This window comes from Strix aluco, chromosome 3 (genome assembly GCF_031877795.1).
Source record: "Strix aluco isolate bStrAlu1 chromosome 3, bStrAlu1.hap1, whole genome shotgun sequence".
Lineage (NCBI taxonomy): Eukaryota > Metazoa > Chordata > Aves > Strigiformes > Strigidae > Strix > Strix aluco.
In genome coordinates this window covers 68,468,296-68,490,005 of record NC_133933.1, presented here as the reverse complement: position 1 = coordinate 68,490,005, position 21,710 = coordinate 68,468,296, and the positions used below count along the sequence as shown (strand labels likewise).

The window sequence follows — 21,710 nt, the reverse complement described above, 5'->3', positions numbered from 1 at the left end:
CGAAAGTATTACGAAATCACAGCTATTTTTGCAAATATATCTGGATACAAAAAGATTTCAAAGTCAGGAAACATCTGCAGTACTACTGCTATTGTCCATAAAACACAAAGGTGGATACCCCCTTTTTCCACTGTTTCCTACCTAGTGCAAGACCTAGATAATTAAATTGTCTTGTAAAAAGAAAGAAGTGCTGCATGTATCCAGGCTACTACACTGTCCATATCACAAGACATCAGCTACAACCCAATCAAACTAATACAGCATGCACATACATGTGTTACATGGTTAAAAGACTGCTAACAGAGCTTTACACATACTGCCTGTAGGGACTTCACTGTAATGGGAATTGTGCGTTTTGCTTTAAGAAGCACTGAATACACAGCAAAAGGTGACAGGAAAGTGTGAGAATGAGAAAATGGAGTAACTGCCGACATAACCCTCAGGAATATGTAACCATCTGCTGGACAAAAATGAAGGATCTCTGTATTACAGGCAGTTGTTAACAGTCCAACATAAGTACAGAAAAGCATGTATATTGTGTATATGAAACCAACACAGAAAGAAAAAGGTTTTGTACTTCCAGCACAATCCATAAATGAATAGATCCATTTAAGTATAGATTTTCTATTATTCTAAAGTAAAATTAAACTGGCAGCTAGGAGCTATGAACATGAGCACCTATCTTCACACTTTATAACCAATGGGGAAAGATGAAATAGATGAGTACATCTTCCTCATATGTTTCACTGAAAACAACTCCATCACAGCAGAACAAACTGGAGACCCAAAATGTCAGAGAAGTAATTTAGGGTTTTAAAAAATTTTCTTACAGGAAAATCTATTTCAATTGTGGTCCACTAGCATTTTATGGTCTTTTTCCCCTAAAAATCTTTATTTTCTCATTGCTTTCATTGACTGTTGAAAGACCATTAAAATGTACCTCTTTCTTACTATACTTCCCTTGCATAAATAATATCCTGCACCTGCAGATTGTCTTGAAGTTTTAGTCAGTTTTGGAAAAATCCACACTGGGAGTGCAAATGAATATCTGTAACATATATCTATGTTTGTTCATGCTATTTAAGAAGTCTCCATCAACACATTTATGTCTGCTTCTGCATAAAGTAAAATTCAAGACAATGCAATGCACTGGTTTGAGCAATATTAGGCATAGCCATTTAAAACATATGTTAATGTCCTTTAAAGGGTTAGTCCACTTATTTTAAATATTTACAATATGTAAGACAGCATATACATTCTACTGTTTCTGTAAGAGTTACACACTCTGGAAACAATAAGCATCGGTTGTGAGATGAATATAATGGCTCTAAACTCTTTTGTTAAGGTAGAGCATGGAAATACAGAAGTTACTTGGTGTACGGGTATTTGCATTATGAATTAGTGACTAAGAGCGATTCAGAGACTAGTGGTCAATCTTTTAGTCTATACTAAGGATCCTTTCCCCCGCCACTCTGAAAAAGCAATCATAACTTGCATTGCGAAGAAAATTGTCTGCCTTCAGGAGATAATTCTGTATAATTGTAGAGACTATTCGTATCTTTACTATCTACATTTTAAATCTCTATTACCTGTTTTTAGTTCATTATATATTCCACCCTCCCCCTGGACTTCTTTTTACTATTCTGAAGTATACAAAACAAAACCACTTCAAAACTAAGGTTCCGATTTTGTCTTATTTTACAGGTGTGAAAAAAAGAAAAAGGCATGAAATTATCGATTTTATTACTAAATATTGTGATTAGCAATGCAACAGCTACTATTAGCAAAGTATCACAAAAATGCATCATTTCATTGCTTACCTTTTTCTCAAAATCTCTGAATACAAAATGTCTTTAGAAACAAACCCCTAAAAATAGATCAAACACAACTGCAAAAAGAACCATATGGCTCAGTAGTCTAAAGTAAACTATTTTTCTTGTTACTGTTTGCTTATATTAGTTCATATGCTTTTAAAAATATGATTTTATTGTTTTTCAGTGTCTGTCTTTAATTATTAATTATTAAAATATTAAATTAAGAAACTTACAGCACTAATAAGCGTACAGCTTAAAAAAAAAAGCATTACAAGGGAACATATATCAGTATTGGACTGTATCACACTGCACTTTATAAACTATATCACATATAACAACCAGGACACTCCCTGAAAGATCTGCACAGTAGAATTTATAAAGGCAGAAAAAATCCTCATGGAAGGTATTACCCATTCCCTACAGAGAGTGAAGAAATAAAGAAACAAACTTACCACTTTTAGTAGTGAAAGAATACAGAGGATTCAGTGGAGTGCTGAGAGTGCCTGGCAGTCTTAGCTTGGAGTGTGGTGACAGCGATGATGGTGCAGGAAGCAAGAGATTTGAGCTCTCCTGTAATAGGAAAGACAAATCAGAAAGTGTAATTTCCTGGGTTACTTACTGATGCAACAGCTAAAAGAGAAATATCTGCTTACCATAAATAACTATTAAAATCCAGGAAAAAAATTAAGACTCGAGTTGATGATAAATAACAACTTCAGTGACTTTTTTTTTTTTTAGAGTATTTGGAGACACAGACTTTGAAAAATTATTAACGCAGCTATAAATTGAATTGCATGTTTACATATGGATACAAACTCTCAAGCAGTGCAAACAATGGAACAGAACCATTTGAACTGGTATCTTGTTGCATCTTTGTGTATAAAAATGACATTTATATATGGTTATAAATGTATATATGTAAAACAACTTCTCATTTTTGAGTACTCAAACTACATTGCATCTATGAAGAGATTACTCAATATTAGAATGAGGAAAAAAAATCTTAAACCAGTCCCAACAGAAATCAATAAAGCATACTCAGACCAGAATACCAGATACTTCCTTTATGTAAGCTATCAAAAAAAATATCTGCAGTCCTAACTTCCACAGCAATAAAGATGATGTAGTTAGAATGTGGTTTACTATGGAGTTTCTTGATATACATGCAGCTATCTCAAAGCAAAAAACTTTCCCAAACTTTACTCTTTGACATATTATCCGATACAGCCTATGTAAAAAATATGACAACTTTAGGTTTTTTACATGATCCAGATGAGAATTTTACTGCTTGGTAAACATATTTTCACTGGCTGCCCTGATAATACAGACAAGGGGAAGAAAAAATACACCTTAAATAAAATATTTGTAACTTTTTTCACACAAAATAGATTCATATGCTAAAATTTGAGAGTTATTTACGTAAAACAACATAATTCTTGACACTTTCAAGAGTCGAGCCTATTTCACAACGTTGAATAAATGCATATGGTTACTTAATCCAACTAAAAGCCCAGAGTCAGTGGAGCACTTCCTTTGGCCTCAGTAAACTCCAGATCAGACCCTTAAACTTTAGTTGTGGGCCAAAACAGAACAATGACATTTTGCAAATTTTCAATCTACTTACTGGCTTGTAAATTCTGTTTAAAGAAATGAGACAGTTAAAACAAAATTAATCAGTGATTTATTTCCAGAAGTGATATAATTTATAAAGCTACTATTTCTGTCATTTAACAAATATTAAACAATTCAACAGGTTTCAGTAATGCAGAATATTTGGGCATTTGCAGGTGTACTGGGATTCAGGTAATATAGCACTAAAAACGTGTTGAGTAACTGAACTGGGGCATAGAGGGTATCTGCTATCGTATCTGCATTACTACACTAGACCTTCATCTTATTGGATCTGGTTTTTGTGTAGCAATATGGATTTAATTCTACTGAAAGTAGTTTATAATAAACACTGTCTTTTACTAGTCAAGTACTCTCTCAGCAACTGCATGCAATTGTAATGACTATACTCCAAAACTAATGAGAAATAAAAGCAGGACATAAAATCAGATCAACTAGTGAATAGATAAAAAAAGCATTAAACCAGCAAGATTTTACTGCAGTGTACAAAATTAAGAGAATGTTAGTGAACAGTAGTTGTGAAATGTAAACAGAATGGAGAGGCCTGTTCTTCTGAACAACAAAATCAATCTGCTTTTCTTATATTTACATATGCAAGTGACTAAGTTTCATAAATATAAAGTTTTCTCTGCTACACACAAATATGATGTAAAGCCATTGTCTTATGTGTTTACTCAAACACTGAAAAATAATCTGTTCCACAAACATGTTGAGCTCAGCTTTCTAGTGTTTCATCTTCTTTTATCCACTGTTAGCTCTAGGGAGAGCCTTTCTGCAGCAAGACAAATGAGATGATCTCCCCCCTGCATGAATTTCTGAGTGAACACTACACCATCAATGATACAAACGCATGTTTTCCAGTCAAGTATTCTCATAGAATACTCTTTCAAACTCGCTATCAAAAGTTGGTTTCAGATACTGTCAGGGAATGAAGACAGGTTGAATATATCAGCTTTTGGAAATCAAACTAAACACAGCACAGCTAACTGTTCAAAACTAGTACTTAAACAGACACTTCCCTGGTTCATCCTGAGGGAAAAAGTATCAGGAAGAAACTTGTCCTGATTGTAGTGCCTGAATGAATTATGTAAGAGATATGGAGTTCTATGTAAATTATTGCCGTACAGCATTTAATTCACTTCTCTTTATTTTCCTGCTGAATTACCCAAATACTCTCATTACACATGCTCATTATACATGGTTTGAAATCAAATGCAATAGACATGTACATTAGAAGACTGAATGTACATGCCTGAAGATTTAAGGAAATCGGCCTTTTTAAAATGTAAGTTCTATCTTATAACTCTTCCTTCCTCTCCAAGTCCTTAAAGACAAGATAAAAACTATTTTTATAAAAGAGCTATTAAAAAGAAAGTTTTAAATCTAAGCTGTCTTACAGGAGTGATTCATTTCTCCCCTTAATTGCAGTGAAGCTCAGCGCAGGTGAGCTATAAAAGACTGTCCATCCAAAGTAAACACAGAATCAGTGTTAATGACCTTGCTGCCACTGGCTCTTAAGTATTATTTAAATCTCTAGAAGTCCCAAAGAGGAAAAAAGCCCACAACATTATAACAGAAGGAGGAACCACTCAGCTATTAAATGAGGACTAATGATTCAGCAGAACTTTTTCCACGTGAACCACACTGTTCTATGAAGGATAATTAATTCTCCTACAGTACTGAGTCTACCTACAGAACAGAGTGAAGCAATCCTTTTTTTTTTTTTTGAAATGCATGCTGTGGGAAGGCATTGCTAAATACCTTCACAACAACGAGTAAAGTTGGCTAAGATAGCCAACCATCAATCTACTTATTTTTCACAACAGGCTCTGCTTGCTTCATGCACAAACCACAGCTTTATCAAAGACACAGTTTACTACTATCCTGAATTAAGCAAAACTAAGAGTTATAACATTCATGTAGTCTTTGTAGTGAAAAAGGATACCTACATAATTTTTGCCAAGTTTAAACAAAGCTGATTTGCATTTTCTTTTTTGTGTTAGGGCAGCTCTATGCAAATTATGCAAATATACATTTTCAGTGGAACTAGTTTTCACATTAGAAGTGAATTGCATGAGACAAAAACCAGAACACTGCAAGCAAGACTTGACAAGCTGACAATAACAATTTTTCTTTTTTCCTGAGAATGCAATTTTATGACCTTTGCAACCAATATAATTGACATTTCCATATACACTTGCAAGTCAAATCAAGCTGGCCAGCTCTATACTACCTCTTACTCTTTTAGTTTTAGTCTTCCCTTTTGAAACTTTAGGCCTCTATAACGCTGCTTTTAAAGACAGTTTAAGACATTTTAAAGACGGTTTTAAAGACATTATTAAACCATGATTCTGCAGAATTTAAAAGTTGACAATTGAATGTGAAATAAAAACAAAACACAAATTCTGCTATTTTTCTCAATGCTAGAAGAAAATACATAAACAGTAATGCTTAAAGTAGGAGTACAGTACTACAGCTTTTAAATTTGCAATGTAACTTTGAATCAAGTTTACATCTATGTAAAAATGCAATCATTTCTAGGACAGTAAGTAGCATTAGGAGGACTCCAACAAGAGCTGGGATTCTATTGTGGTAGGTGTCCTGCAGTCACTTAGAGATTAATCTGTTCTGCTCTTAAGTAACTTCTAGACTAAATGGGAAAGACAGCTAAAATATGATTTCATTACACATAGGCAAAACTGAAACATATTTACTTTGCTTGTCTGAAGCAAGTGTGTTCCACTGATGCTCCCTACAGTCCTCTTACTCTGATTGTCCAGATCAGGAACTCATCTAGATGGCAATATAGTTCCCTTGTAACTTGGGTACTCCACTGTTTTTTCCCATAGAAGCCCAGAAGTGACCAGGACATACATATGAAAATTGAAGCTAGGTGTTGATGCTACAGTTTAGATATAGCCACTGTCTACAGATGATATGTCTCATCACACAATAATTATATATATTCAATTCCTTAGTTCTGCCAGAGAGTTCTGGCATTTCAATTACAGGCTTACCACAAAAGCTTTTTTTTTTTTTTTCCCCTTTAAAAAAAATGTTAAGAAGAAATTAAGATTACTATAAACATTTGGAACAGTAAGCTTCCTTCAGCCACAAGGAAAACCAAATTCTTTTCACAAGACACAAAACAGTTAAATACAGGCTCAGTTATGAACAGGCTGTGTAGACTCACTCAGCCATTAAGTACAGATAGTATGAGCTGTCTTGGATTGTATAAAACTGGCATTTCAGCTTAAGAACATGCCTGGATATACACATTTTAGGATAACTGACCAATGTCATCACCAAGTAGATTTGTCTTGCTTAGTAAGAGCCAAGTAGATTACTATGTAAACTGTGACCTCTTCTGTGGCTGGTTATGATTCTTGTTATCAAAGAACATTATTACTGGGAAAAAAAAAAAAATCCATGACTTAAAAATGTCTTTATTTGTGCAAATGAAAAATGGATGCAACCTGTGTCACATACAAAACACACCCGAAGATACTTGTCCTATGATTTTATTTCTCTTCCTGTTAAGGAAAGCAGACACCAGAAATTTTTCTGCCTCACCTCTTGTCAAATACATACCTATTCCTCTGTACCTGCTGGTAAAAAACATTAGGACATGACTAAATGCAGTATACAGTTTCAGGTAATCATGTAAGCACTTAGACATTTGTAACCACCCACCCCCGTCATCCCTCCAAGTATCTGGTTAGACTCCAGGCTTTCCCTACCATATATAAAATCTTTTTTTAGTAGATTTTTTAAAGCTTTTTTTGGATTTTTTGGTTTTGTTCGAAGAGATGTTAAAAAATATGTATTTCTGTGAAAATTTCATTATCATTCCTATTATTCTAAAAGAAGTATAAACAGGCTTGCATTTCACTAAATTGTTTCTAAAATTATGCACCTAAACAAAAAGTATAATCTAATTTCTTATGTTGACAAACCCTCATTTGCTTATTCCAGAGATTAACTGTAATGTAACCATAAAGAGAGAAAGGTAAAAACAAGTGACCAGATTTCCCCAGAATAAGTAGCACTTTTGGATGCAAAGATAAAAAGTTATTTTCTCTATCTTTTATTTGAATGAAAAACAAATGCTTTCCTCAGCTAACATACAAAAGGAATCTGTGAAACTTTATTTAAAAATTCTTAGATGTTTTGTATATCCTTCTTTAACTCTCAATTTACAGTATCTCAGTATTTGAGCCATGATCAATGTTCCTTTCTGCACCTGACGTGTTGCAAGAAATTCTACCGCAGACCCAATAACCATTAATAAAAAAAGTTGTCAACAATGTTATTAACTCAGTGCATGTTTATGGTGTTTTCTGTCATAAAAAGTTCTTAATAAAAGCTGCTTTCTCCACACCTTGGTGACAATAAGCCAGCTGGCAGAAGGAGATGCAATTTGCTGGTTTTTACCACCATGAGTGATTCTAGCGTCCTCTGCTATAAAATATGATTTGAACAAACATAGTATTACTCAGATGTACCTGTCTGCTTTGTTCAACAGGGAGAAAACAGTGAGTAACTTTTCCTTAACACTGTACAAACGTTTATGGTGAGAAAACTAAGATGGTAAAACTGGAAATAAAACTAAAAGACCAATCAGTAAAATCCACACATATTAAAATGCTTAACATCCTCTGATAAATTTATCTTACCCTCTGATAAAATTGTTATGATGGATATAGTTTTATGCTAAAAAATGAATGCAATTCACTTCTCATGTCTGACATATCTTTTATATAAAACATAAATTACTGAGAGAAAGCTAATACTGAAAAAGGTCAGTAGAGGAACAAAATCTTCTGTCACAGCTGACTGCAGCTTATTATTGCTACTTTAGACCTCTATTCAAATAGTAATGTCAGCAAACATTAAGAAAGAATTAAAGATAGATATCCTGTGCTTACAGCACAGATGCAAGACAACTGCTGTGCAAGTATGACTGCCTGATACTCTAACTAGATTCATACAGATCACTTACGTCACTTGAGTAAAAAGGCTGAGAGCATGCAGATTTCAATTCCATATTCACAGTAAAATTTGTAATAACTCCCTACAATAATAGGAATCTGTGTATCCAACAAAAGATGCACACAATTCCTCATTAACTTTTGTAATTGAAAGTATAAAAAAAGAGTAGAGAAATAGTTTGAAATAGAAATTCCTTAAATTTATTGCTAATGCTAAACAGAAGCTTGGAGAGAGGAAAAAGTCCTTAATATAACTGAATTACATATGCAGGGAATTTAATAAACATTCCCATGACCATATATTTGAAAGTACAGTCTTACCATAAAGAGCCATTTCAGCCTCCTTATGCTCCATGTTAGCTACCACTCTAGTGGAGACTTTCAGAGTTCTGGTACCAGCTCGTACTCTGGAGGAGGCTCAGGCTGCATTGCTGTCAAGCTAGAAGGTGTATTTATAACACACTACCCATTTCTAAGATAACTACCTAGACAATGACCTTTACTTAGTAAAAGCAAGGTATTTTACCTATGTTCTTTTGTTTACTAAGTAAGTGTGCGAAGACTAGTGATTACTGCAGAGTAACTAACTGCAGTAAATCCATACAGATCAGTATGAGGATAGAGTTTGTGAAACTACTCATTTTATACCTGTGTCAAAGTTCCTTCATCTACAAAATACAGACAATAGTTTCCTTTCTTTTACATCTATTTTGACTGTGTTGTTTTAAAAATCATCTGATGTTTGCTAAAGATGAAGAATGCCAAAAAAATTTACTAAGCAAAGAATATTCTAATATAGGAAAATATTACAGCTTTTAAGGATCTAACTTGCTTTGTAAGATTTTCACAGAGGGGGAAAAAAAAATACCACGCAACAAACCACAGAAAAAAATAGCTATTTGTTCAACTTTTTCTAACACCGACAACATAATTAAAACTGGCAAATTTAATGAATTGACAAGGAAGATTCATTACAATTTCCAAAATCCTACTCTATAACAAACTATTGCTTAAAGACATACAAAATAAAATTCTGGCAAAATTTTCATATGCTGTTAAGTATTTTACCTATATAAATCTTCTAGTAATACTTCAGCCATTTCACATCAACAATCTATTTATGCAATCACAATTCAACAGTATCTGCTTAGCAGATGGAAAAAACATATATAAGAAAATTTTTTTATCCAGGAAATGAAATGCACAGGGTTATAGGATTTCAGACCCAAAAGTGGTTCCACCATGACTTGTAAAACACATCCTTGTAAGTCTGCAGCTGAGAGTAGTTATGTATAAAGTAATAATTGCAGTAGAATTTCCTTGAGTAAGAAAAACATTTCCTACCGTTTTGAAGAGGAATACTGGGAAAGGAATAGGAAAAAGTATACAGCACTATTCAAAAGCACCTATTTAATTTAAAAGCCCTCAATCCATGGAATGTATTGCACAGGTTATCAGAAAAATTACTGCCTATGTTAACAGGATCATGTTCTCCACTAACATGAAAATAAATTAAAACCCAAGCCTATCATGCCGTGGGCCATATGGATCTGACTTGAAATTGCTATAAAAGCAAAACTGGAAGAAAAGTAACCTTAATAAACATTACTAAATTCAACTGAACTTTAATGATTTTTAAAAATTATTTACTAATCTGATGCAATGAAAAGAATATTAGTAACTCTTATGGAGAATTACCACACAAACAACTCATAAATAACATGATAATGCCACACACCTGTCCGTATAACTTTTAGATATATTGTCTATATACACCATAGCATAAGAATAATTATGCTTGACTATAAGAATAATTATTAAATCAAATATCCATCCTCATGTTTTACAACAGTAAACTGTAGCAGATAAGGTGCAGATTGGTTTTTCTCCTATGGGCCCTTCCACTTTCATCACTCAGCAGTTTATGAACTTCTTGCGCATCAGCTGGCAGCAACACTGGTTCATTGGGCCAATAGTTTTTGCTGAATCTCTCCTTTACAAATTTTTCCAAAATCTCTGTGAACCCATTGTCGTGGTTTAACCCCAGCCAGCACCTAAACATCACGTAGCCACTTGCGCACTCCTCCCCGCTCCCAGTGGGATGAGGAAGTGATTCGAAAATAAAAGTAGAACTCGTAGGTTAAGCATGGTTTAATAACTAAAATAATAATAAAAATATGATAATAATAGTAATGAAAAGGAATAGAATAAAAAAAGAGAGAAATAAAACCCAAGAAAAGACAAGTGATGCCCAATGCAATTGCTCACCACCCACTGACCGATGCCTGATCAGCGATCCCCCCTCCCCAGCCAGCCCCCCCCGGTTTATGTACTGAACATGACATCCTACGGTATGGAATATCCCTTTGGCTAGTTAGGATCAGCTCTCCTGCCCACGCTCCTTCCCAGCTTCTTGTGCACCTCCTTGCTGGCAGAGCATGGGAAACTGAAAAGTCCTTAACTTAGGGATAAGCACCACTTAGCAACAACTAAAACATCAGTGTGTTATCAACATTATTCTCACACTAAATCCAAAACACAGCACTGTACCAGCTACCAGGAAGAAAATTAACCCCATCCCAGCCGAAACCAGGATACCCATGTACACTTCTGGCCTTCACAGCACTCTGTGTATGTAACTTCAGTCTACGTCCCCATTTCAGCTGTGAGAAACAGGTTTTTTTCCAATATCGTTCATGTTTTCATATATTTGTCACAACTTTTCTCTCACTCATCTCCACTTGCATGATGTGCAAAGCTGAGGAGGAGCTCTCTGAGGAGTCAATTTAATCTCATTACAAGCAAGCTCTTCAACAGCTCTTGGCATCTGTGTTACTCGTGTTTGAGCTTCTCATTTTACTGTATTCTTTTTCAGAAGGGGTGTCCAGAACCAATTAGTGTGTTGAATATATGGGCCTATCCTGGATTTCCTAGGAAGCAGCACACAAGCATCTTCCTCATATTCAGTTTGGAATGGATCTTACTTATGGTTTCCTAAAAAATATTTAGCTACAGTTTTGTTTTTAATAAGAAACAAAATTAAGTGATTTCTTGCCTTTTTATTTTTCAACTATGGTATGCACAGTATTAAAAAAATGGCCTTCTGTTAATTTGCAAGTTTTCTTTGGGGAAAACTTAACAGAAGTTAGACAATTCTATGAACTTAGTGAAAAACAGGTTTTAAAAACACTGCAAATTTCTTATACGTATGACAGATAAGAATACAGAATATCAGTACCTCCTCTGACAGTTTGTAGATAAAAATTTTGTATTGCAAGCATGATTAAGTGAAAAAACTATTTCAGCCTGCAGAGACATTGCAGCATCATCTTGTACTTGGCCAAAAACATTCACTGAATTGGCAATATTTTAAGAGCACTCAGTACGTAGTGTATTACAACCCTCCGGTTTTCATATTCAGGTAGAAGTTGTAGTAAGTTACTACAGAACTCTTCTCTCCCCAATCTGCACTAAAACTCAGAAGCCAAGCATGGTATTTCAGAATCTACCAAAACCAAGATGACCCAGAGGACAGATTCTTACAGGACTGACAATGGTAGCATAAAAAAATAGACACCACTTCAGCATCCATCTCTACCTCTAGGTTTTCGTGCAGACAAAGTACAAGTTTACAGCTTCTTCCATTTGATGGCTTAGACAGTATCAGTATCATGTTTATGTGTTCACTAAAAAGGTTGCATGTTTTTTCTGAAAAGAAGTGGCTTTAAATTCTGTTCTGTTTTCACACAACAAGATATATATTGCATCTCAACTAAATTCTAAAAGGAGACTATCTGGAAGGACCACACAGTATAGTATTTGATGTATACTACACCAAAGCATCATATATGACCATACTTCATAGTCATACAGCTTAATGATGGAAGTTCAGTACATTAGATGCAATCTGAGATATAAGCTTCTGGATTCTCTCACAGTACCTACTCCCTTAATGAATTCTGGCATAGTAATAAGTATACTCAAATGACAAAAAAAATTCAAACGGTTTTAAGTATTTCTGTATATAGGAAATAATACTTTTACATGCTACTTGTTGCACTTTAACTGCACTTATTATTGCACTTTAAACCCTCTGAGTATCAGAATACTGGTAACCACTCTGATAACCTTTTAATAACATTTTTCAGAAATACATTGTGAACTAAAGACTGGAATAGCCAAACATACGTTTAATTAATTTAGAAGTATTCACATAATAAGAGACAAGGCAGCCAACATATAACTGATTCTAGTACTAGTACTACAGAGTATATATAGATGCTGTCCTTAAGCATACAAAGGTTTTTTTCTCCTTCAAATTATAATATGAAAATTCTGACATCTAAAAATCACAATTTCAGAGCTGGTATATTCTACCTCTAAAGGAAGCCCTTCTCCCCATATCTACATAACATACGTCACCCCCTTGTTATGCAAAGTTATAAATAGGTAATTTGACTGCTAGATGGAAGTCAGATTTTAAATACATAAATAGTAACACTGAATGAAAAGCACTTATGAGTTCTTTCAATAACTAGAGATGGCTTAAGTGTTTTCATATCAAAAACTTCTGTGAATAGAAACATACATTAGCATCAGAGATAGATAATAATTGCTGCCAAGATTCACTGTACTGTAATTTCTCTATGTGGTAAAGAAGCCAATTCTGAATTCCAGTTTCATAGAGAAATTCATATTTACCTTTTGTAACAAAATGTCCTAGCTTTTGTGAATTACTACAGCTTTAGCCCAATATTCAAATCTTGGTTCTAATTACACATTTTCTGGGCTAACAAGAATGCTAATGTGGAGAGGAGAAGAAAAGAAACTTCCTCTCTCATTCATTAAGGTTCCTGTTTAGGTAGCGAAGAAGAAAAACAAAAAAAAGAAAAAAACATTGGCTTTAAAGGAACCTGGAAAGGAGGCACTGGTCACAACACAAAAAAACCAAGCTCATGTAGGCTCAGAATGTTCTCTATTTCTATCTAGCTTAAACCAAATTTTAATGTATTCACATTACATTTTCGAATCATATATCTAAGTCACAGACCTCCAAACTTTGCACTTACAATTTAATTTTCTATCCATTAGCTACTGCTGTTAAATTCACACACCTCAAACTCAGAGACCCCTGTGTTGGCAGATCTGCTGTTCAGTGGTTCCAGCATCTTTGCCTCATAAAACATACCCCAGGCATGACCTCAGGCCAGGTTTACTGTCTACAAGGTACGCTGCCAACATGTTTGTCCCAACATGGTAATCCCAATGTGTCTGTGACAAAGCACTGGCATGCAAACGTGACCCAAAGACCAGTACAAAGTTTACAGTTTCCAGTTTCCTTTTATTTTTCCTGTCAGGCGAATATGTACAAGGTAACACCTGTATTCTCATTTGGATTTTCATATTCCAACCCTATCACAGGGCAGCCTGCCACCCTACACGCAGCTTAATAAAATCTCCCTTCTCCATTTTCACTTGTCTAACCAGATGTATTTGCACATTCTCACATACACAGCTGAGTGGCAACTTTTATGAGGCCTACTTTGACAAACACTTTCGCAAAGCATTTATGTGAGTGCACATTCCAGCAAGCCTTCCAGCAAAGGCTGCACTTACATACATGCATCATTTTTCACATGAAAAAGGGAGTTGCACATATTTAAATCCATATACATCCAAAATTGTAATTCCTAATTACAAATTAGTAGAAATTTCAAGTTTTAGTGTTGATATATTATACTCTGGGGCCATCCAGAGTCTCTGATAATGCAGGCAGGGAATACTGCACCCACCAGATGAGAGTAGATACAGCATCCTCTGCAACAACTGCTTTCATCTACTCATCTGCTTCTTTTGTGCTTCACTACTTATTAACGCAGACAACGCCTAAAACTGCATTAAAAAAACCCAGAACTACACGCACTCAAGAGGACTTAAAAATGAAAAATAGTAAGTGCAAACCCAAATACAGTTCATGTTACTGTGAACAGTAATTATAATTGCACAGCACTATTTAGGAATATTCTGCATTCTTGTCACATGCAAAATTGTCCCAAGTTGGGGAATTTCACCTAATTAAATTTATTGCCAATACAAAAGCTTTAATTACTGATTTGGGTATTGAGAAACAAGACAAATAGTCAAACACACACACAAAGAAAACACTTTTCCTCCCTCTTTGTCAGCCTCAACTTCACTTCAGACACTTCTCTCTCCTCCTTTCTAGTCCCCAGTCTCCTTGCTTTTGCCATTATGTTACACTCGGTGTCTTTGGTAGGGCGATGGGTGGTGCAGGAGAGTGGGGTTATTGCTTAGTGGCTTGCTCTTTTTGCCTCTCCTTGATCCTTTAAACTGCTTTAGTGTAGGTCCTCCACCAGCCAAAATCCCCTCAGGGACTGTACCTGTCCAGCGTGGTGCATTAATATCAGTGTATTCATTTCTGAAGAAGAGATCTCAAGACTACATATATGTGTTTTGTTACACCTACTAGTCCCAGATTATGAACTTTGGCTGAGAAGACTATATACACTTCTGGAAGTTAATTAAATTTTACTTACCATAACAGAATCAAGTTTTTGTTTGACCTTCTGCATTCTCATTGATACTCTTGCAACACTGACAAACTGATCTGCTGGAGACATCACTGAACTTTTTTGTACAGGAATTTCAGAAAAACTGCTGAAGAACTGTGGCCCTCTTGGTGCAGCTGTGGTAAGTGATGAAGTGAGATCTCTTACGAGTTCAGCTTCCTGTTGTGCAACTGTAGAAATAACCAATATTAATGTGTCAGGTGAAGCCTTACATTGCCATGAGAAAAAAAAAATAAAATTGAATTATCATTGTGATTTTGCCAGCCATGTCTTCAGTCAAATGCCATCAGAATCTGTACCAATAGTGCTACAGGCAAAACCTGAAAACAACAAGAAATTTTCCCCATACTAACCCATTCCCCCTAACTCTTCCTGATCACGATGTCTCTCTTCGGTTATCTGTGTTCGGTAACCTCTCACACAGAACTGGTATTTTTGTATTGCTTATAAACAATGGTGTTCTCCATTCAGAAATATTAAGGGGGAAGAAAAAAACCAGGAATTTTTCAAGGGCAAGAAAGCTATAGAGCTTGCACTGAGTTCAAGTCAGTTATTTTACTAGGTACTTATCACATTTTTTCCAGCCCAGTTCAAGTGAGCTTATTATACTTGAGTAAAATTCCACAAGTTTCTAAACATATATACAGGCACAGGAGGTATTCTTAGGAAGTAGCCTGCTCTAGAATAGGATAGTTTTGATGAAAGTTGTGCTCACTGTCATTTAAACAAATTGATTGACATTTTTTGTACTACCATCTCAAGCCAACAAAGTTTAAATAATTCTTCATGAAAGTTTTGTCCAGGATATTCATAGAACTGTTGGTGTATGTAAAACACATACTGCTGGAGTCTTTAAAAACTGTGTCAGTGACTAAAATTAGTATTACTATATGATTAACTCTTTCAACACTAAGGCAGTAAGACCATCTTCTGAAAGCAAAAAGTGTCTGCTTTTAACCAAAAAAGGAACAAAAAGTTAGTAACAGATAATGTAGAAAAGACCACAACCTATGCAAAATCTTACTGTCACCAGTGACTTAGTTATGCAGTCAGATGATACAAATAACTACCAGTGTGATATCTGTGTGATCTCTAAATATACACACACACACACATATATATATAAAACTACCCTATTAGCTTTTTAAAGACTCACTGTCTGCTGAACAGTCTAAAAATTTTAAAGAAAACCTTCACCCAAAAAGTTTTCCATTGCTCTCTATAATGCAGATAACTTACTGGGTTAAAGTTTAACACTGACTATTGATGGTAAAGTCATTCCACTTTATTTTCCTGTAAAAGTCAACCAGTTCAACAGACAAATAACCTAATTGTAAGATTTGATATGAGTAATCTCATTGCTACATGTTATTTCAAAAGCAAATGTATAAAGACAGGATTAGCTTTATAAATCAATGTTCATTGCAAATATAATTCAAACAAAAATCTGTTACAGATAGTCAAAATTTATTGCATAGTTTGTATCATCTACTGTCTAGATGCAACATGACATCTGCAACTATGTCCTTAATTGAAACAATAAAACTGCTAAAGCTAACCACAGAAAACACAACTATCAGAAAAGTCTGCAAAGGAAAGTCTAAATTTTATTTTGTATATCAAAAATTCAGTTAGCATTTATCACTATCTTCTCTTTAATAGAACATGGGGAATAAATATCTCACATAATCACACCACAGACATAACACCTGTTTATTAAAATAATCTATACTCTCTCATTCATTTCTATTTAGCTCCTCAACATTATTTTGTAACATAGCCAGCACAAAATACTGAGATTTCTATTAAGCTACTCATTAATTTTCAGAATGACAGTATTTTCTGGCTCCATAATCTACCTGGATACTGAAAAAGGGCTTTTAAATACTTGTATGATGCTGCCTATATATGATAAAGTGCTGTAAAAATCACATAGGATGACATACAATACACATTTAAACCTGAGGTTACAGGAGACCTCTGGTGACTGGCTAGGCCAAAACCCCTGCTCAAAGTAGGGTCACCTAGAGCAGATTGCTCAGGGTCATGTCTTGTTCAGTTTTGATATCTCCCAGGATAAAGATATGTATTATGATCAAATGACTGTTTTCTTTTTCCTTCAAAATAAGTACAAATACTAGCAAATCACCTCTAAAATAAAATATTTACAGTGTGTATCAAGAAAATATGTACTGTACCTTTATAATCATAAATGTATACAAGTATTGGCTGGTTTTGACCAAAGGCACAAAATGACACCATGTGTTCATGTGGATGAAAAGCAACATCACGAACTGGAGATGTGTAGGAGAGTTCAGAATATATGGCCACCTGATCTCCTACAGAAGTGAAATATATTTATTAATACCATGGAAACATATTTGATACAGCAGTTGGGTAAAGCTTGTATTACTACAGTGCAGTGACTGTCACTGTAAATAAATGTTCTTCAGTCAATTTCCTTACTGAAAAGTAGTATTTGGCATAAGACAAAAAATATTGCATGCTTTTAAGTTATTCAGTAAGTCAGAAAAGTTAGTACTGTTGCAACAGCTGCAGGAAACCCCAGAGAATGCACCAGGTTGGCTGAGTTCTCATGTTCTGATAAGCAAGTTCTGGAAAGGTGGCGTTCCACAGCATTTGTTTGTGCTTGCATTTTGCCAGAGATAGCTATCTTAGTTGTAAATTTCAATTATATAATACTGACTATAGGAGTAAAAGTTGAGCACAAAATTATTTGAAAAAAAAAATAAAATGATCTCTTCAGCTGATGGCATTATGAATGCAAGTATAGTGTGTAAGCAAGAGTCAAAGACTGGTGAAAACATACTAGTAACAAAGTTCCTCCCTCTTTTTACTTCTTTTTTAAAAAGTTTTTAGACAAATTATGTAGTGGCATAGGTGTAATATAGTTGGAAATGTGGAAAGAAATTCAAAACAAAACTGTTAGTTAGCTGCCAGTTTTAAAATATTTAAAATTTACTTTTTCCTTTTTATCTCTAAGATTTATTAAATCTTAGAGATAATAATAGCTACGTAAAAGGTGGAGCTAAGGCTTCAGGATTTAAGAATATCCTAGTGAAGTTTTATTCCATCAAAAGTGCCTCAATAAAGCTTACAAAACCCTTTCCCCCTCAGCCTTGACAACCCAACTTAAGACCATAAAATAATTAATTACCTGTTTCTGGATTCCAAACATAAGCCTTTCCATCTTCACTTCCAGAAAACAGGAACGTACCACACGGTGTTATGGTGCTGTGAATCTTTTCTCTGTAATTTGTGGCACCTATGTATTTCTTTGTAGCCAAGCTAAAGATAAAGAATAATATGCAAATGTAGCAGATACTTTCAGAACAGACAATCCAACTTCTGGCGTGTCAGTCCCTCCGTCTATTCTTCAGAAAAATCAATACACCTTGCATCCCAACTATGGGATATGCACCCACCTTTTGCAGAGCACAGTGTTCACTCTTTCTTTTCCCTGGCTTTCATAATGCACCTGAAATTACAGATGAAAGTGTACATCCTCATCTTTCAGTAGAAAATGGAAATACTCAGTTCTAGAGAATGGATATAGAAGTAATAATTTGTATTTTCTTGATCCTGGGCTTTGCAAAAAAAGGGGAAATTTGCACTATTACTGCAAGCTCTGACAAAAAAGTTTTCCTGAGCTTGATTACATCCCAATAGTGATTAAATTTATCCTGCAGCTCTCCTTAGGTTTTCAGACTAATGTCTCCTTGGTTAGAAAACCAGCAGTAGACTCAAGAAATTTCAGACTTCAATGTTGATTTACTACTAACATTAATATTTTTAGTATTATTTGCAACTTAGGTATCCTAATCTTTTTTCAGTGCAACACTACTGGTCAGCATAGTAATAATGAACTACTAGTGAACTACCGTCAAACAGTTTGTAGGCGTCAAGTAAGAGAGAATCTACACAAAAGGATTTAAAGAAGCATAAGCCAGTTTGTAAGAGGCTCTCTCAAACAGGAGGTACAGCTTGGAAAGATATATGAAAGTTCAAAATGGAACCTAATACAGCAGTAATACTACAATGCAGAACTTGAGGCAAAAGAATGGCAATAGGCCATGACAGCCCTCAAAGACAGAAGACAGTAAATTTTAAAATGTGTTACTGCAGAAACAACAGAGAGATGCTGGGAGAAATGCAGTGCAGTTAATATGACAGAAAAACTATTTTTAACAATATTCTGAATACCCTACATACAATTAATTCTATTTGGCAAGCAAGAGAAAAGGATGCTTTAATGATCCCAGTGCAAAAACCATACTAGCCCAAATAAAGAGTTTTAGCTGTGTGAATAAGAAAGATAGTATCTCTGAGATGTCATGCAGCAGAAGAGCTCTGCAAGATGTAAAACTAACCTGCATATGAAACCCTAAGGAGAGGTCTGAACCAAAACCAAATCCCTGATCACATACCTGAGTGACAGGACAACAGCATTATCAAAAAAGATCAAAAAAGCAAGTTGAAAGAGGAAAGTTAAGCACAACTAGCTGTCAATCAAAGTGAATTGTGTTGATCTGTGACCTCCACCCCCTCTTTTCTCATGCAGGGAATGAACAGTTAATGCTGACGTGTAAAATTATCACTGCTGGGTATCTGACCCTGTGGTTTATTGATAGACTTAAGCCAATGTAACTGTGGGCTGCAGTCAAAGCAGCAGTCCTGCTGCTGTCCTCTCCACCCTTATTTTCCCAGGCTCTCCCGCATTTCTTCTCTAGTGTTTGGGCAGCTATCAGATGAGTTAGATCAGATAGTTGATTAAAATGAAAATTAATCATTTGTATTTGTAGGCTGATTTTTAGTCAGATCAGTTCACTAATCTAACTTAACCCTGCATCAAAAGATCCCTAGAGCTGATAAAAAGGAAATACTAGGAATACATGGCCAAAGGTGTAGGAGACAGAAGGAGATGCCGTGTCCTATGGATAAACTGGCTTAAAATAATTGTGAAATTGCACACCATATTAACTCTTTCTTAGAGATTAATATGCATGTTCATTTTTCTCTCTCAAACTAAAATTCTGCTCTTTCTAGGAATGGTAGTGATAGAACACTATCTGCTTTAAAAACTACAGGTTCCCTCTGTTAAACCACTGATTTTATGCTTTGATTGAGTGGATAGTTTAGCCTTCTAGCATGGTCATTGGAAGTTACCATTTATGGTAAAAGATGAAGAGTGCAATATAAGACTGGAAAGTCTTCAGCAAGTTCAAGCATCCAAGCCAGTATATTATTTAAGAGTGAGATTTCCTGAGAGAGTTTATATATGTACAAAAGCATGTTCTACAAGAATGTAGTTTCTCATGCTATGGGAGCGTAAACATAACGTCCCCAGGTAATCTCATGCAGAACACAAGGGACCTTTGATTTTCTGCGTTATGAGGGGAGGAAGGGAACCCATGAACTTAAGGACAAATAATTTAGAAAGAGTGTTTATATCTTTAACGTTATTCTCCAGAAGAGAACGTTCAGGTGCATCTTATTAACTATCAGGGGCATCTTACTAACTTACATAACTCTTCTCAATTTCACCCAATGAAAGGACTAGAGAAAATGGACACAAATTGAAATATGGGAAATTCTGTTTAAAATTAAGAAAAAAATTCTTTTAGTTTGAAGGTGAATGAACACTAGAACATGTTGCTCACAGAAATGTAAACTCTCCATCCTTCAAGACATTCAGAACCCAACTGGACAAAGCTCTGAGTTACATGCTCTCAAGCTTTGATTATTGGGGTTGAACTGGACAGTCTCCAATCTCAACAACTCAGGTGATTCTGTTATCCCCTTGTTTATCATACTTTATTATTAAGAAATCATGTTCATAACTACTAAAAATGAGAAAATCATCAGAAACAAAGTTAAAAATATCTCATGGCCTGCTTAATATACCACAATATGTACATCACTGCATTTTTCAGTGTTTATAATGACAATCTTCATTCCATCATCAAAATACCCTTCCCATAGTCTTAACAATGACAAACTAATGCACAAATAAATGTTATCATTTCACAGTTATTTTCATGCCCAGACTGCATTTTTAAAAGTGAACTGAATCTTTAGGAGACTAGTGTCTTCTCCTTCATGCCTCCTTAAGCTCCCAAGTAGTCTAGTAATTTTTTGGATATTCTGTTCTAAAAGATTTACCCAATATCACACAAAAGGTCTGTAATACAGTAGTGTTTTGAAACAATTTCCTAAACCTAATATTGCTATCTTTGATTATTAGGACATCTTTCTTCTCCACAACTATACATTTAATAGTTTTATGGTACTTTATTTCCCCAAGTAAATTTTAAAACAAAAAGGAAATATGCCTTTGTCACCAAAAATCTACTTACATTCTGAGATCCATGATTCTCAGGGTACTGTCTTTGGCATGGATTAATAAACGCCTTCCATTTGGATGCACCTCCAAATGATTTATTGGTGTTCCTTTAATATCATTTTCTTTTATTTCCTACAGAAAGAAGGAAAAGAAAGTAAAAAATACAACTTTGGGTTTTAAAGCTCACATTTTTACACATCATTATTCATTTTTATCTTGCACTACTCTTCTTCTGTCCACTTTATTCTATTTGGTTAAGGAAAAAGTTTGTTCCTATATTAAGGCATTACATCCTTGGCAATCAACTTTACACAACCACAAG

General features: G+C 34.8%; 1 protein-coding gene across 13 annotated transcripts in view; it reads right to left on the bottom strand.

Annotated features, from left to right (window-relative positions):
- Positions 1–21,710, bottom strand: part of AHI1 (Abelson helper integration site 1) — a 97,016-nt gene that overhangs the window by 45,041 nt on the left and 30,265 nt on the right. For 11 of the 13 annotated variants that reach the window (XR_012622541.1, XM_074819022.1, XM_074819024.1 and 8 more), the window contains 5 exons: positions 21,402–21,520; positions 18,203–18,333; positions 17,223–17,363; positions 14,992–15,194; positions 2,267–2,384 (listed from right to left, as the gene is read on the bottom strand). Coding sequence is in view for 11 of the 13 variants with exons in the window: in XM_074819022.1 (XP_074675123.1) it covers positions 2,267–2,384; positions 14,992–15,194; positions 17,223–17,363; positions 18,203–18,333; positions 21,402–21,520 (712 nt within the window). In the remaining 2 variants the exon portion in view is untranslated. Of the gene's footprint in view, positions 1–1,820; positions 1,868–2,266; positions 2,385–14,991; positions 15,195–17,222; positions 17,364–18,202; positions 18,334–21,401; positions 21,521–21,710 lie in introns of all 13 variants that reach the window. The other 2 variants (XR_012622542.1, XM_074819030.1) reach the window with 1 other exon arrangement.